The sequence below is a fragment of the Labrus bergylta genome, chromosome 10, assembly GCF_963930695.1.
Source record: "Labrus bergylta chromosome 10, fLabBer1.1, whole genome shotgun sequence".
NCBI lineage: Eukaryota > Metazoa > Chordata > Actinopteri > Labriformes > Labridae > Labrus > Labrus bergylta.
In genome coordinates this window covers 16,587,748-16,606,261 of record NC_089204.1, presented here as the reverse complement: position 1 = coordinate 16,606,261, position 18,514 = coordinate 16,587,748, and the positions used below count along the sequence as shown (strand labels likewise).

General features: G+C 38.6%; 1 protein-coding gene across 2 annotated transcripts in view; it reads left to right on the top strand.

Annotated features, from left to right (window-relative positions):
* slc8a1b (solute carrier family 8 member 1b) overlaps window positions 1–18,514 on the top strand; it is a 139,058-nt gene that overhangs the window by 3,927 nt on the left and 116,617 nt on the right. For both annotated transcript variants that reach the window (XM_065959749.1, XM_065959750.1), the window contains exons 2-4: window positions 5,814–6,740; window positions 8,612–8,776; window positions 10,731–11,521. In XM_065959749.1, the coding sequence (XP_065815821.1) occupies window positions 5,865–6,740; window positions 8,612–8,776; window positions 10,731–11,521 (1,832 nt within the window). In that variant the 5' untranslated portion in view covers window positions 5,814–5,864. The remainder of the gene's footprint in view (window positions 1–5,813; window positions 6,741–8,611; window positions 8,777–10,730; window positions 11,522–18,514) is intronic.

Sequence of the window (18,514 nt, the reverse complement as noted above, 5' to 3'; positions counted from 1 at the left end):
TAATGTAGCACTTTTTAAAACCCTCAAAGACATTTTACACTTTATACTTTACAGAGCTTGATGCTACAGCTGGCCTTATAGTACATATTTTGCATGCATTATGCATACCATTAGGAATAGAACATCATCCTAACGTTGCACCTTGATCTGTGACCCTATTACTAACACATAATTAGTAGTCTGTAGCGCATCATTTAAGGTGTCAATCACTTCATTGTCATTTGTCGGTATGGCATATCTCCTCTTGTATAGCTGATTGATCAGAACAGATAAAACATCATGTTGATCAGCGAAATGCAAAGGTTGACCTCATGTAGCAGGACGTACTTGTCATTTTGGCATACCAAATTTCACATACAGTACATGAGTTGTGATGCACTTAATCTTTTCCCTGACATACTGAATAGAATGGTATGGGTATTGCAACTGAGTCAGGGTTTGAAATCTTGCTACAATTGTAGAAGTTCATATGTATTTAGATTAAAATATAGAGGGCCAAAATACATTTCAGTTTTCCTGAGAGAGTAACAAAATATGTTCTCAATGAGGAAACCCAGTGAGTTACAGATAAGTGTCGTGTGTCGCTCATACTGGTAATATCATCCATCCTTAGAAAGAGGGTTATAAATGTGCTGGGTTTGAGGATGATTGCTTGCCTTTGGCTAATTCTTGACTGAATAGAGAACTGGAGATTAGTCGAGTGATTTATTTTACTTTTAAGTTTTTTAATGATTTTCCCCATAGCTCCTCATCATTTTGCCGCACATAATGTGGATGGATGGACAGACAAAGTGACAGACATCCGGAAATAGTACCGTGTGTCACACCGTCAGTCGTCTCATTTCCTTCACCACTATGTGTAATAATATGACAGGGCGTCTTGGCTCAAGAGTTGGCTGCAAGGCAGATCTAGGCTAAAAGAGCTCAACATCACCCTAATGATGGTAAACACAGGCCATTAATCTTCTAGTGTTTGGAGGGGCTATTGAGTATGTGTGTATGTGAATATTTGATCATTCTCTCACTCACTCTTAAACCACAGTAGAATATACTTTGGTTATATTTCCCCAAGAGAGGTAATCTCTCTCTTTCCTGTCCTGGACTACCTTTTCTTTCCATGTGTCTCTGTCTCTCACTCTCTTTTCTTCTAGGCATGTTATACTGTCTTAAATACTAGACCCCCCATAAATGGCTCTTTTTCCATGCATCCCTCCCTCTCCCTGTCCTATTTGTCTTTTAACATGACTTTGTCTGTCTTACACTCTTCATTTTACATTTTTTATCATCGGCTCCTGCCATATGGTAAGGAAAATGCATCCCCACCACTGCTACAGTTCAGTCATATGAAGCTTTTTGTTGTTATCATGCAGCACAATGGGTTGTTCTACAAAGCATGCTCATTTTTAGCATTAGCATAACTCATTTTTTTATTAAGGTTCAGAAATAGGGTTTATGTAATGTGCAGCTTCACTGTCTTCCTTCTTTTTTTCTGGTGCCTTTTGGTCTGACCAGCTGCCTTCTTGGCACCTTTGGGTGCTGCCTTTAGAGGCTCCCGAGGAATGACAGTATTAGGGCAGAGAGGGAACAGCTTGCCTCATGCACCACATGGTTTTGGTTTTCTTTACTTTCTGTTGCACTTTTGCTGTAGCCTCCGGGAAGGAGGATAAAGTGGTCCAGTTTGTGTGTGTGCATGAAGCTGGGTTGGAGTGTTTCTTATCTTGTGTTCCCCTTGAACTTAAGCCAAGATGTTGAGGTCATAACACTAGGGAAAACCATAGCTGGATATTCTGAAACCTGATATTTCAATTATCATATCCAAAATAGCAGCCACTGTTAAGCTACTAAGCCTCTCCAGTGTTAACAGCAGGCACATCAACATAGACCCTTGACTTTGGATCCGATACCAGCCAGGGCATCAATTGTATCAAATAGCCGGTAATAATTCCTAAGATCAGAAAGAGAGAACCACTGCAGCATGTCACTCCCCTCAAGGCATATTTTGCAGTCGTACAACGCAAGGGAACTATAAATGGAACAGGTAATTATCTAAAGTCATCTCAAGTGTAATCCCCTGATAAAGTGTAAAGCAATCAGGATTGTGTAAGCAAGGTTTATCAAGGATTTGTGTTCCTGAGGATGAATTTTAAGCAAGCCCTGAGAAGAAACAGAGCAAAGAAGAGAAATTAGAACACAGTCTACGGACAACTAAATGAGTCCTGTAGCAATTTAACCATGTCCTGTATTGTGGTAAGAACTAAGAATCGCACATGCCTATGTAGAAACATAAAATGTTTTGAAACAGGGGATTTACTTAGCAGCTGGTAAACAATCAAAATACAGAGCAACATCAGCTCAGGTGTTATCTAAGGCCCCGCAGCAGGTATGACTATAGGAAAATGAGGAAATGTTTACTTGAATTAAGCAAGGAGAAGATTCTTTATCATATACTTCTATGGTTCTACATTCACTTGTAATGACACCTATATTAACATAGGTTTTAAATATAGTATAACGGAGCTAAATGTTATACATGATGATTTACAATGTTGACTGACTGATTTAAAAAATCTTAATATTCAACAAATCAGTTTGAGTGCCGGTTGAGAGATATTTTTTTCCCTTTAGGAAGAGCCACTTTAGCCACTGTCTCATAAGGTAAACAGCCTGTTGCTGAAGCTTTATATTAATGAAGAGATATGAGAGTGGTATCAACCTTCTTGTCAAAATGTCAGGAACAAAGTGAATAGATGTATGAAGTCACGAAGCATATCACGTGTTTGGAAATAATTGAAGGTTTCCCAATGTGGCAAAAACATATGAAAAATAGAATACATTATGATGAGGTTTGCAAAAACAAGACTCAATCAATTTAAACAATGAATGTGCACATCACGTTCGGCTTCCATGTACCTTTTCATTATAGCCTGTCTGTTTTGAAGAACTGACAGCTTGAGGTATAATTTCACACTTTTCCCAACTGCTGTGTATGTATTAGTCTCCAACTGGCTGACTCCTAATAGTTCTATCTTTTCATATACATGTGTTCAGTGTTGATATCATGAGCAGGGTGGAATCTCAGAGGGTAATGACAATTAGACGTTGGCATCATTATTATCATTTATTTCCAATGATAGCTAATTTCATTTTTCACCATTACCATGATGATTATACGTTTCATTTTTTAAGTCTTGACCGATTCTTTACACTGAAATATTATATCTAATGCGCCAACTGTTCCTATTTTCATTGGCTTCATCCATGCAGGAAGGCCACAGAAAATAATCTGTTTTTGTTGAGAACAGCTGGCACAAAGAGCACACTCTTTAGCCATCAGCCTACTGGAAAATGACATCCTTAAGTGAAAACAGCCAAATCCCAAAGCTCAGTGAATTATTGATCACTTGGAAATGCCACGCAAAGCCTTATGTGACCACACAAGAAGGCCATCGAAGGCAGAGAGCAGCTAGATCACATTTGCCAGGAGGGAAATGTTTGGTTGTTATGAGCTTACTGAATGGAAGTTTAATTAAGGAAACGTGTAATTCTGTTTTGAATTGATTCTCTTAACATTTAAGCAAAGAGCTCTTACACTAGCAACACACAAACACTGATGAAAACTTGTTCACTCGTCACACTCGTTTATTTAACCCAAATATTTAAATCTGTGGACTAATCACCCATTTCTCTGAAATTGATTTATGCAGCAAGTAGCCGTTAAAAACATTAGGCACGGCTATCAAATGTAGTTTTTACAGTACAGCATGTACAATATTTGAATGACTATTCACACATTCATGATTACGTCCGTGTGGAAATAGATTCTGTGATGTTCATATCATTAAGTATCAGGCCCTATGGTACCCAAGCCTCGCTACATGTTACGTGAGACGAGATGTGGTTCATATTGTAAAGGGATTAACAGCTTCATCTAAATTGAGTACTGTGGTAGGAAGAAAAGCAGGAAAGTACTAATGTAGCTACTGATGTTGGGTAAATGTGCTACGTCTACATATACCACTTATCGGCAAAATGGATGTTGGCGTGCAGGAATGTGGAAGAAGCTGATTTGTGGAGAGTTCTAAGCTGATCTATGTTTTAGGTTATGGTCCCTAATGATCCCAGATTAAACAGATTGCTTCTTGTGCAGCAGTGCCTTTAATAGAAGGAAACATAACATCCTAGTCAACTTTCTACACAGATGTGAGGATGAGTAACTATGGGACCAACATCATGCCTTTTGGCCAGACGGACACTGATGATGTCACTCTGTATAGCTTGTCCAACTGGAATGTGACACATGCTGGGGGTTCTTTCAAAAAAGGGTAGTGAGTTAATCTGTACAGTCCTTCATGGATTTTGACTATCTTAAGAGTTAGTTGTATTAGTGTTAGAGCTGTTAAAACTGTTTGTAACCAAATTCGAAGTGGACCTAAACCAAAAGTCCACTTTACCCATCCCAGGCAGGTTGAGGAGGAGTCTTTGGAATGCTATGCATTACTTGTGGGATAGTTGGAGTGTCTGTATATCACTGAGTGAGGTTTTTAAAGGCATTCATGGTCTCCAGGGGATAATCCCTTATGGATTTGAAGAACCCCATGACCTGTACTAATGATCATTAGAGGTGTAGTTCATGGATTGCCATTAGAGACGTATATATAAACCAATCTGAATACCAGCTATTAATGGCAAAAATGTATTCATGAATATTCTTCCACTTTCTATCAATGGACAGCAATATCAGCAGTATGTATTAAGTGGTCATAAAAATCTATGTATCTCTAACTTTCCATACATAAAACCATGACTATACCGCATATTCAAAAAATAATAATACAAAAATACATCACTCCATCTCCTGTCTTCATTGCTTGTAGGCGTATCAGCTCCAGAGGGAATACAGGGGCAAACACAGTCAAAATCTGCCTGGATGCTTTGTTATTCTGTAAGTGGGGCCCTGCTGAAAGAAGAATTTTCCCTTTCCTTTAATTCCCTGAAACCCCACATTAAAAGATTGGCCTTAAATATGACATCACCTTCCCTCATTGGCTGCTTCTGCATTTTGGAATTGTTTCCAATTCTAGATAGTGACCTTAAACCTACACATTGCAAGGTCATGGCTCTAAGTTTTATTGATCCTAATGGGAGCCAGTGCTGCATCTGGTTCGGCTAGTACAAGCTAAATCAATTGCTACCTGGTATCCTTAAAATGTTGTTTATATACTAGTAATGTCCCATAGCGAAACATTGCTACACGTTTTCTGTTTCTGATTCTATTTCATTTTAATAAATAAATCTGCTTGGCTTCATTTTGTGGAGTACTTCGTAATGCTTCTTAGAAATTAGCCATTGGAAAATGGAGATAATTTTGCAACAACGTGCAATTGTCTTGCTCTGCAGTAACTAAACTAAGATTGTGTTGGGCTACAGGGAGATGTTTCCTTCTTTAAATATATTTTTTAACTAATTACGCTTTTCTTGCACTCAATTCAGCCTCGGTTTAAGTTTCCGTGGAAGCATGCACATTAGAATGTGATGAACTTGAAGTCTCAGGGTTAAGATTTTGTAGTCTGAGGCTGAACTATTTATGGCAAATCCTCCTCAATTCACTTAAATTGCTCTCAAGAAGTGTTAGTATTTGAATTTCTTTACATTCCTTTTAGTGTCTTTTCTTCTGTAGGTGGTTTTTCAAGCAACCTGTCAGTTTTACAGAAACAGTTTAAAATATATAACTAAAAGTGCTGTCGCCTTATTTATATTTGCCATGTCGATCAACATCCTGAATGTCTTCCTCTTCTTCTTCTTTCTCTTTAAAGGTTCAACAACTTCATTAATTGTCACCCAACAGTTCTGGTCGGGACGTAAACATGGGCCGCTGGGATCACTCCTCCGCCCTGTTCCCTGGCCTGAGGCTAGCGGTTGTCGCAATGATTCTCCTCATCAAGCTTCATCCCTCATTGGCTGGCGCTCCCCCTGAGCACATCTTAAGTGGCTCTGTTTCTGCTGTATCCACAAATAAAACTGAATGCAGCAAGCCCGAGGCATGTGCTAGGGGAGTGATGTTACCTATTTGGGAGCCCCAAAACCCTTCGTTTGGTGACAAGGTAGCAAGGGCTACAGTTTACTTTGTGGCTCTGGTCTACATGTTCCTTGGTGTGTCAATCATTGCAGATCGTTTCATGGCATCCATAGAGGTCATCACATCTCAAGAAAAGGAAATTACCATTAAGAAACCCAATGGTGAAACAACCACCACCACAGTTCGAATCTGGAATGAGACCGTCTCCAATCTCACCCTCATGGCTTTGGGCTCCTCAGCTCCAGAGATCCTGCTGTCTGTCATAGAAGTTATAGGACATGGTTTCCATGCTGGAACACTCGGCCCCTCCACCATCGTTGGCTCTGCGGCATTCAACATGTTCGTGATCATTGGCCTCTGTGTCTACGTTGTACCTGATGGCGAGACGAGGAAGGTCAAACACCTCCGCGTCTTCTTCGTCACTGCCAGCTGGAGTATCTTTGCCTACATCTGGCTCTATCTGATCCTGTCCGTTATCTCACCTGGTGTGGTGCAGTTGTGGGAAGGACTGCTCACGTTCTTCTTCTTCCCAATCTGTGTGCTGTTCGCATGGGTTGCCGACCGTCGCCTGCTGTTCTACAAGTATGTGTACAAGCGCTACCGCACAGGCAAGCAGCGTGGCATGATCATTGAGACCGAGGGTGACCGCCCCCTACCGTCCAAGGTAAGCTGTAGTTACCACTAGTACGGTGAATTGGTAATTCCCCCTATAAGGCTACAGCAGCGCATCCCTCAGCTGCTAGAGTAGTAAATACATTAACTATCCTTTAGGCCTTTCTTTTCAATTTAGAAAACCTCTGGTTTATTGCAATTTTTTTTCTGGATGAAAACAGTAGTAGTGCATTAACCAATCACAAATTGAATAGCGAATATAATAATATTATAATCAAAGCTCCTGGGTAGTAACTTGATTTGCAAATGAAACAAAGAGCTTTTCACACAGTATCCCTCTGATTAACCATAAAGTTACCCAATTTACAGATCACCCTTGAAAAAGAAGGATTGAACTGTTTTCCAACTTGCCCCAAATTACTCATCTTGTACCCTGACAAAGTTTCTTGTTATTGATTTTGCCATATTCTTAGATCTTTTCAATCACTTTGACTTATTTAAAGGCTTAAGAAACAATACAAATGTTTGCCAATGCTATGGAAATAACTTTACCTTACATGTAACCCAATCTCTGAACCTATTGACTATTGTTTTACACTAATTTAGCCTCTGGGGTGATAGAAAATATTCTGGCTTTTAATTTCTTGACATCCAAATAGAAAGCAGAACTCTTTCAATGCCAATATTCCTGTCCCTCACCTGAATTCAAAGCTGTTGGTTTGTAGAGATATTCAATTGAACCTGAGTCACCTTTAATAGTCATTCAAAGCTCTTACTTAAAACTTACACAACTGCTATCACGATGATAAAATTGATTTTATTCAAATTCAACTCAGTTCAATACATTTCATCTGTTAATGTTTTGTTGCCAAGGGAGATGCGGTTATGATGACGATGGCATTAGAAATGTTTCTGGTATTTCTGGAACAAGACTGATCTAAGCGTTAAATAAATAAAAACATTTCAGCAGCTAAATTCTTAAATGAATGTCCCTTAAAAATGTAAAATTCATGCTGGGGGCTCTGCTTATCAGTTAGAGAACAGACAACAAACCATTAGAAATAAATCTGTCTTCATCCAAACGTGGTGGAACAAACAAAAGAAAGGAGAAGACAAGGTGCTCTATGCGGACGGAAGTGAGTTGATGAGTATGTGTATCTGGAACAATTATCTGTATTAATGAATAGGATTCTGCCAAGGTAAACTCATGTCATGAAGCACATAACTGTTAAAGCAAACACAACAAATTGTCAAGTATTGACACTTTTTAATTTCCTCCTTTGAATGCTATCTGATACTTTGTGTGAGGTTGCATGCAGTGCGTTACGCATATCTAATTAGGATATGTATTATGATGCTGGGTACATTTATTCACCACACATTTAATTAAGAGTCAGCTTCCTTTCAGGGAAATTTGAAAATGACTTTTGTTATTATTTCTCTCACTTCTCTGATGAGATTAAAAAGAAAACATTACTATTTGTAGACGTGTATACAAAGAGACCTTTCATTTCAACTTCTGGCTAAAATTCAACAAAACAATCACAACTCAAAAGTGTCTCTGGTTTGAAACCCTAATGACTAAGAAGATTTCAAAAGATATTTAATAAATAGAACTAAACTAAAAGGAAAATTGGTTTTCTCTTTCAAACAAGACCACCCCCTAATGAATGAAACAGATGGCTGACATTTTGTTAACCTGGTTAGTCAACCAAACACAATTACCATAAACTAATAATTGATTTTGCTTAACAAAACCAATTAATGCACCTGTAACTAGGATTGGATTTTTGTTCTCCATTTGCATTAGTAGCAATGGTTGCCTTGAACTTATTCACTGCGCTTCAAAGCCTCAATCAATGGGACTGATTGTATGGCTTTCTTCTCTCTCTGTCTCTTTGTCTCTCTCTCTCTCTTGGTAAGGTGGACATTGAGATGGATGGGAAGATGCTGAACTCTCACGGTGTTGACTTCTTGGATGGTCCGCTGGGTTTGGATCTTGATGAAAAGGATCTGGATGAGGAGGAGACCCGGAGAGACATGGCCAAGATCCTGAAGGAGCTGAAACAGAAACACCCTGACAAGGAGGTGAGTCAAAAAGACCTCAAAGAGAGAACAATAAAACAGACTGACAGAAAATACAAAATGTCACTGCCGCTGCTCCTGCTGGGTTTTTTTTCTTTCTCAGGATTGTTTTGTTGTATGGAAATACAAAACAAGCAGCTGCAGATGACGCACTTTCTATTTGCTTTGATTACAACAGTAATTATGGTGACCCAACCTCTCAGAATAATCTGATAATAGTTACACTAAAAGAGAAACTTGCAAAGGACATGGAGCACCACTACATTATTATGTAAATTACAAATAATATAGATTTCGCCAATTTCTACATTGACAATTCATATTCTGCTTGTCTTACGGCCTTTGTGGAACAACTCAAATTACCCCTTGTGTATACCGTACAGTTTAAAGAGATTGACAGCATTGTGAAGCTGCAATTTAAAGTATGATAAGTATACTTTATGCAATGTTATGTGTCTGAATCCTCCATCAGATGCTAATTTAGCATCTTTTATTTATCCACCAATGTGTTTACCCTTTGAGACGTTTTTATTTGAAAAAGATCACAATACATTACAGACAACAGTCGGACAGGGTTAATTTCACTGAGAGCCCGTTTTATTATTTATACAAAGTTTAATACTAAAGAGCCAAAAGAAAGCTGGAAGCATGAAGACAAAAGGCTGAAATCTTATTCTCCTTAGCATTACAACCAGCTAAGATCTTCTTATTATTATTTTTTATGCCCACATCTCTGTTTGGAAAAACAAAAGGGCTAATTAACCTTTTGTTAAAAACAGTGTGCCTTACAGGTATACTGTGACATTTAGTGATTTGACATTTTACTTTCATGTCTTGATGTTGATGTTATTCTGTAGGTAGAAAAATACAATGTTAGTTATTATAGAACTCAGCAGCAGCACATCTGTAGCTGAAAAGAACTGGATCTCAAACCTCCAATATTGGACTGCTCTTAGTACGACTTTCTCATTTTGTTTTTTTTTCATCCAGAAATAGATTCTGGTGGCACCATTTTGCAGACTGACCTAATAGTGAAGGAGATGAGAGAACCTGCTCCTTATCTGTCCTTTATTACAATATGTGCTGCGGTCTCTCTAGGAAGAAAACGTTGCATGCTAAGTTTTCTCTCATCAGGATATCAAAATGGTATACTGTATTCCACATTGGTACCACTGCTTTATGAAAATAGCAATCTTGAAGTTTTCTGTTTCAATATATTGTGCTTTTTCCAAGAAAAGTCAACTCAAAATCCCAGTTATAAGCACTGCGTTGACTCATTTGATAAAATGTATTCACTATTTTTTTTCAAGATTCGACCTTTCAATCTGAAATTAGCTTCATTTGAACCCAGTTCACAAGGAGATTAGGTATTGCAAATATTAGAAGAAAGCATATCTGTGCTTTTTGCATTGCCTCTTCTATTCTCAGGTTCTCTTGTATTCACCTTGATTAAAAAAAAAAAAAAATCATCACTATGTTTGTTTGTTTATTGTTTATTCAAAAGAGTGCAGATTTTTTGTAAAATATCCCAAGCAGACCATTAGATTTAAAACAGTTGTCTTTTAAACAACTTCTGTTCAAGCAATTAAGACTCAAAATTGCTTGATTGTTTCTCCAACCTGGAAAAAAAGTCTTACAAGTGTCTCTGTTGACAAATCATTACAATATGACTTAATCTAAACTGTATTTTGATTATTTCTTAAATAAGATTCATCCATGTGACACACAATAAAATAATATTTTTCCAGAAAAGCTAGATGACACTCTCTGATTCAGTCGGATAAGCTCAATGTTTTTTTTTTACCTTAACAGACAAGTTGACAAAGCAGTCCTTCTTTCTTTAGCAGGCCGATGGTACAGAATGTTGACGAAGCAACATTTTTAAAATGACTACCATGTCCACTCTTCATGCTAGAGAAAATGTTTAATACTCCGCCTTAATGTGCTCTCTTACCAGGTGGAACAACTTATTGAGCTTGCCAACTACCAAGTACTGAGCCAGCAGCAGAAGAGCCGTGCTTTCTATCGATGCCAGGCCACCCGACTGATGACTGGTGCTGGCAACATCCTAAAGAAACATGCAGCCGATCAGGCACGAAAAGCCGTTAGCATGCACGAGGTACGCTCTGATGTTGGCGATAATGACCCCATATCTAAGATCTTCTTCGAGCCAAATTCCTACCAATGCCTTGAGAACTGTGGTACAGTGGCAGTGAATGTGATTAGGCGTGGCGGTGATGTGGGCAAAACTATATCTGTGGAGTACCGGACGGAAGATGGCACTGCCAACGCTGGCTCGGACTACGAGTTCACAGAGGGAGTGGTGGTCTTCAAGCCTGGTGAGACCATGAAGGAGATCCGTGTGGGGATCATTGACGATGACATCTTTGAAGAGGACGAAAACTTCTTGATTCACCTTTCAAATGTTAAGGTGTTGTCATCAGAAGGGGAGGAGCCAGAGGACGGCGAGTCAGCTAATCATGTGGACTCAGTGGCCTGTCTCGGTTTACCCTCCACAGCAACGGTTACCATCTTTGATGACGACCATGCCGGTATCTTTACCTTTGAGGAGCCTGTATGCCATGTGAGCGAGAGTGTTGGCACCATGGAGGTGAAGGTGCTGAGAACGTCCGGGGCTCGCGGTGTGGTCAATGTGCCATACAAGACAGTGGAGGGAACTGCACGAGGAGGTGGAGAGGACTTTGAAGACATACACGGCATCCTGGAATTTCAGAACGACGAGATCTTGTGAGTTGATCAATCTATCTTAAAATGTGCATCAAAACAATGGTGCAATTCTATTTGTCAAATTTATTCACGCAGATATTTCACAGCTTCACTGTCAATATCTGCATGATTTTTGTTTTTGATTATTTTCACGCTCTTTGTCAGTGTGATGTTGCAAATGTTATTGCTGATAATGTGAGAAAGTGGTGGTGTGAGTGTGATGTGGTGGTCACGATGAGCAGCGAGGCGGACTGCTTATTGGGGACTTGACAGAAGCAACAATTCCCTATCCCACCCTTGATGCTTTTTAAAAAAAAAAAAAGAAATTCTACTGTGACTTATTCAATCACTTCTTTTATCTCCATCAGTGTCTTCTTCTCTCTTTGCTTTAGATGCTGTTGTGCTGCTGTTTTAGTCTTCTGATTGATTTCTGCTCTCTGTATGGCCATACAGTCAGCACAATAGGATTATCTTGTGAGTCGCAGGAGCCAAGAACTAGCGAAACTGGGTTATTTTCTGAATGGTTGATGTATTTTTCTTAAGTAGATGCAATCTCGGGACCTAAATGGAATGAGAGGTGCTAGAGTCTCTTTAGAAATGAACCTTATAGAAAAGAGAAGCTGGTTAATGGTGACTGTACGTTGATTGAATAAGCAGTGGCAAATCTGGACAATGCAGAGAGGGAGCATCCATCTAGACAACTTAATTAGGGTACACAAAGGCTTTTTCAGAAGATGTCAGTTGCCCTTTTTGGTGACTTTATACTTTGTGGGAACATCCCAGAGCAACCACTCAAGCAGCCGACTAGAAGCTGTTTTGATGTCATTCCTGTGTGAAAAGAACTTTAAACTCCATTTAAGGATCCCTGCTGTGAAATGCCACAATCACAGTTCAAAGCTTTTCTTAGCCAAGCACATAAGCCTTATTATCTGATGGTGACTCATGGTGTGGTCCTTGATTGCTATTTAACCACATTTCAGGAGGCCTTTAACCACAGTGGTGATTTTACTCACAGCCGGCTCCAGCGGTAGCGTAAAGCTTGCAGTGTGGGGAATTAGCTCCAGCGATCAGCTAATGTTTGCACAATGCCGAGCACTTTGGCTTGAAACCAAACCTGATTTCAAAGTCCCCTTTTGTGCTTTTAATCTTCTGTGGTAAAAACTGTTGCTGTAAAAACACATACTCGATTGTGTTTCTTGTCACCCTTTCACTTGATCATTACTGCGAGCAGCTTGTTACATGATACACTGACTCAAACATGGACTCTGTAGTTACCTCAGATGTCAATGATACAGTTTAATTCAAACAAATTGTTTCTGTTACAGTATCAGGTGAATGCTAAAACAGTATTTGAAATTAATAATTTTATTTTACACTTAACTTTATTAGTGTTAAATTTAAGCTTGTTGACGTCAAGAGGACAGTATTATCATGTCAAATACAGGCTTTGATATACTGTAGTTTTATTTCTAAAAGGAGTACAATTCAGTACAAATTTACTTTAATTATATGTCCGCCTAGTCAGTGCCGATAAAATGTTTTTATTCAGGGCTTGGATAAGCAGATGACTGCTGTTTAATGGAGTCTACATGTTTTGTTGACTGCCATCCAATAGATATCCAATTTTAAAGTATCTGGCCATGTGTTGTTACCATCCAACTGATGAAAATCTGTTGTCAGCATTGCTCTTTTTGTATGGAGCTGAAATGTTTTTAACCTGTTTTGACATTGGCACAGAAACACACAAATATGCAAGCATGTAAAAATGAATACACCCACTCTCTCGGTATGGCAATGTTCTCATGGTTCTCATTAAACTGCTGCTTTTCACAAAACACTCCATTATGTGTACAAGATGAATGTTTTCTGGGAATGTTCAGTGAGGTGAGCACTTGGGCACCCTCTCCTACTCTCTCACTCTTACTCATGTGCACACATAGTAAGGAGGGCGTGTTCACAATGTCATCACAAATTACTGTTTGCAGGGAAGCTTTCTTGGGTGACCTGTAGGCCTATTGGATTTGTAGCTATTGTGAGAATACAATCAAATTCACAGATTTTACCACTTGGCCTTTTTTTATTGCTTATGCCATGTCCTTGTTTTTGGGAGTTGTGAGTGGGCCTTGGACCATCATCACAATAATTTTTTTAGAGAATATTGGCTTAATCATATGAAAAACACAGTCTCTACTTGAACTAACACACTGCTCTTGAAACCCTTTCCTACCATGGCAACTGGAATGATGTCAAGATTTGGTAATAGACTTTGCGCACTGATTCACCGGTTTTATTGGATGAGTCCAGATTCTTGGATTGTCAGACCCATATTTGGTTTGGATTTCAACAACCACTGTTGGCTGTCTTTGCGTCCACGACCGCCCAAAGAGTGGGGACCTGTCATTCTTCAGTTTTTGTCCAGATGACGTTAGATCTTCTGGAGAGATGTTTTGCTCCTTCCTTCTTGGCAAGCTTCAACCAGGTTGTAATCTGTTTCTGCAGTGGGCCTTTTGACAATACTGGATGTGATATGGCAACAGAGACAAAAAAAACTTTGACTTGGTTAATATACACAATGGGAACTATATGTAAAGCTCTGTCTGTCTCTTTCTGGCAGGCATCAGTAGTTAGTTGCATGAGATTGGCTTTGAAACCAAAAGATTGCGCACACTGCTTGTTTGAAAATGTTTTTTTTGTGAGGAATAAGGGTCGTAATGCCATGAAAGAACATTGCATGTCATGATGAATGAATGGGAGAGATGTTGTCTAGGTTACAGTAGTCATGTCTCTCTCATGTTTTTGGTCAAATTTGAAGCAGATGTCTGCAGGGCAGTTTTTTTTCAGCCTGTGGCAGACTGCATAGTTTCCATAGCGCATAGCTCTTACAGCCAGTACTAAGTGGCTTTTAATAACACTTCGACTAAATCAAATGATAGTCCACTTTTCCGACTATCATGGTTACCCTGTGTATGTTATTCGTTGGTATATCTTTTTGATTCCTAAGGAAGAGTCCCAGAGTTGGAGCAAGATAACTAACTATAAAGCTGTATGTAAACAGCCTTTTCACTGTGTATACATAGGGAGAGGCCATCATGTAACCAGAGACTAGTGTCCGTCATTTAATCTCTACAAGCTTGTCTAAATGATTTCTAGTTAGTTTATTAAATTCTTCAATAGTTCAATATGTAAGACATTATATACAAGCCTAACGTGTATGTGATGTATTTTTACATGTTCTAGCCTACACTTTACATACACTATAACACCTGTTGACCATTTTAAGCTCTAAAGGAAGTCATTTGAACATTTTCTCACCATCAAGCCTTGAATAAAATAAGCATACAAATAATATGGCTGAAGACAACCTGAATTTGTTGTTTTTTTCGGATGCCGAAAATGTCAGCCAGGTGTTAGATTTTAGAGACTGAACCACTTTTATTTTAATTCATTTTATTTATTTTTTGTCATGTAAATTATAAACACAACTCTATAGTTTTAGAGGTATTCAGGAGGTGCTTTATTGGACTTATGACTCGAGTTGGACACCTTAGATGTGATGTGGATATAGCTGTTGACGTGGTTGTAATTTCAACAGAAACTACGATTACAGTAAACATATAATCTTCTGAACATATTTCCGGTTATTAACATTCACCTAGTCAACTGCCCTATGGCTGGGGTTTCAAGCCTTAACTTATTTGCAGCATTTTTCCAAAGATAGGCCTTTTTAGAAACTTTTCTTTCCCATAGAAATACAGAGTATGTCATCTGTATGAGCCTCCAGGGCCCTGAGTATGTCCCTGCAGGGAAAAGCACTCAAAAATGTTACTGCAGAAAAAAGGAACTACAAAATAGCTGATCTAAATAGGTCTGCCTTCAGGCTAATTCTACCCTGATTCAGTTCTCTGATTCAGAGGACAGAGAAGTGTGAGATGCAGGGGGGGGTTCAATATAGACAATAAGTGTTAATGGAAGCTTTTGGTTGAAGAGATGGCAGAGACAGGATAGGGAGGAAGAATGAAACATGTCTTACACATCGTACAGTTTTGTTTTTACTGTCTTTACTTTCCTTTTCTTTTCTTTGCACTTCTTCTCATATCCTTTACATTTCTCTTTGTCTATCTGTGAGAGATCCTGTCCATGTTTGTGAAGGCTTTTCTATGTGTTCTTTGGAAGATGGTAAGGTGAGTCTGTGTGTAGAGCTAGAGGGAAAGATAAACAGAGACAGAGTGATATGGTTCACAGAAAGCTAAACAGCACTCAGTAGAGTCAAATTATCTCTGTATCTGTCTTCAGTGCAGTATGTCACAAAAAAAAAACAGCTCAGTTCTGCATGCTTTTGTCCGTGCGTGGGTGTGATGTCTGCTATCCACCTTGTGGTGTAATGCGCTGATTTTGACAGGTTTTTTAGACAACTGTTCGTTTTCAGTCCAAGTATTTTTTAGTATTAAGCATTGGATTCATGCTACTGTGTTTGCATCAGCGGTCATCTCTATAATCAGTATAATTTTTGCTCAGATGATCATTTAAAATAGTATTCCATAGTGATTTCCCCTGGTGCTTATAGAAATCATATTCTTTCATAAGATCCAGTCTTCCTTGAGTAATGATCACCAAAGGTCTATATTTGCCAAGAGCAAATAAAATGTGTGAATAAAACAGATGAGGCTGTAGATGGTAGGAAGGATCTTGTGCATTATCTTAATTTTGTGTCTTTTGAAAATGCTGTAAAACATTTATCTCTAGAAGTAATTAAAAATAGGAAACTGCAATGGGAAAAAAAACAAAATGTATTTTATCCCACATGAACCTTTTTGTGTTCTTATAATAGAAAATACAAATCTAAAGTCCTCTGTATTACTCTTAACAACATGTTTTGTTTTGTTTTGCACTTTAGTAATATTGAAAAAACACCTGTACAAACTTCCATATCAGGGCACACCAGTTTTATCCAGAGCATCCTAAGAGGCTCTATTTTTATTTCAGATGCTCCTGTAGGAATAACCAGACTACTTAAATAGGTCAGAAATTCAACTTTTCTTTCCCCAAGCTATGACATATAAAGAATATTTTACACACAAGAGAGTACAGCTGGCTTGAATATGTTCAACTATCGTGTTGGGTATAGTAAAATGTACAATGACAGCATGCTGTATGGTTCACTGGTTATCAATGAAGCGAAGTTTCCGGGGCAACAAGCCTTGTTTCACACATGCAGACACATTAAGGTCAAAAGAGTTAGAAAACAGAGCATGCAGGTGGATGCTTAAACATGTTTCGCTAAAGTGTTTGACTTTTGACCATGATGCAGAGTACATGGATCCCAAACACATACACACACAAAGAAACACACACACCAACAAGCACACATGCACATACTGAAACATAGCCAATTTTCATAAAGAGACAGCCAGTGAAGAAACATACATGAATAGGCAAATTTGGCTTCTGCCTACACACACACACACACACACACACACACACACACACACACATACACACTTACATATGCACGCACACACACAGACAGGCATGCACAAAAAAAAAAAAAAAACAGACTGGGACTTTACACTCCAATAACCAGCACAGATTGGCCTTTTAAAATGCATGCTCAGACACTATAGGACTGTACACAGCGTGTTCAGGCTGCTTGATTATGGTAATAATCATATACACAACTGATATTAACATCAAATATTCTACACGGTTACTCCTTGATTTTACAACATATATAAATTGCATTTTGTCTAATCAGGTGACTTGTTTTAATTAGGCTTCACCCATATCATTTGCAGTAGAAACACCAGAGCTCACACTTGCCTTGGTTGAGTTGTAAGGAAAATTCACTTCACGTTCAAAGTGTAGGCTTGTTATTTATTCCAGCTTTTCATTCTGTTAGTGAGCTTTACCCTGAGAAGAACATCAAACTTCTTATATCAGTATATTATTAGTCTCTTTGCCTTGTTTCTCATGGACAGATAACATTACAAGTAACAGTAGTTACATACAATTTAAAATTAGGTGGGAAATCCTACATCCTCCTATGGTAAGTTTCTGTTGCCGGTTTTCTTGTATTTATGGCTCTTTCCACCTTTGCAATTTGCTTTGAAAAAACATCCTTTCAAAGCTTCATTTGAGTATCAACATCAGCAAGTGATGAAATATTTATGTTAATGCTGTCTTTGCAAGATACAGATTATTATATAAATATTATTATCTAAAGATTTTTATCATACAAGTTGAAAATAATTTCCTTTTGAATCATTCAACATCGTATAGAGTCTGGCTTGGGTTTGATGGCTGGCCAGCTGTTATTCAAGGCCGATTATTACTCAAAATGCATGTTTGTATGATTTGCAATCCAGCCTCAGAAGAAAGTGAGACTCAATAATAGGTTCAATTTGGGAATAGTGTCAGACATTCTGGAAAGCTTTCATAGTGTTGCACTTTGTTGTTCACATGAAAAGTAACAGAAATAGAAGCGTGGACGATGAAAAAGAAAGCTTGAGAGAGAAGTTGAAAGCCTGCTTGCTTTCTCACCTCCACATAGCCGACCAATCATGACGTGGCTGTGATTGTTGGATTGGAAAACTGTGGGTCAACGGAGCTACATCATAGAGGCGTGGTGGGAGGGGTTTTCAACATTGTTTGACAATAGACCAACAAAGACCTCAGCACTGTCAGCAGGGCTAAAAGTACGCCTTAGTATTCCTCTGTAATGGACAAGGCAGAATTGAAGATTTTAATTTGAATTATGATTTGGTTCATTTCAACCATTTTCCTTTAGATATACACACAGGAAGAGGAAAAACAAAACAACTCAGCCAACACAATTCTTCTACACACATATACATTTATCAATTCCAAATCCTCCTTCGCACACTCATATCAATGAGGCATTGAGCTGTTAATGAGTCTTTATGTGGTTATAGGTCACACTAGCGCGCACACACACACACACACACACACACACACACACACACACCCCATCCTTCTGTGACAGCAGAATTCGCTAAA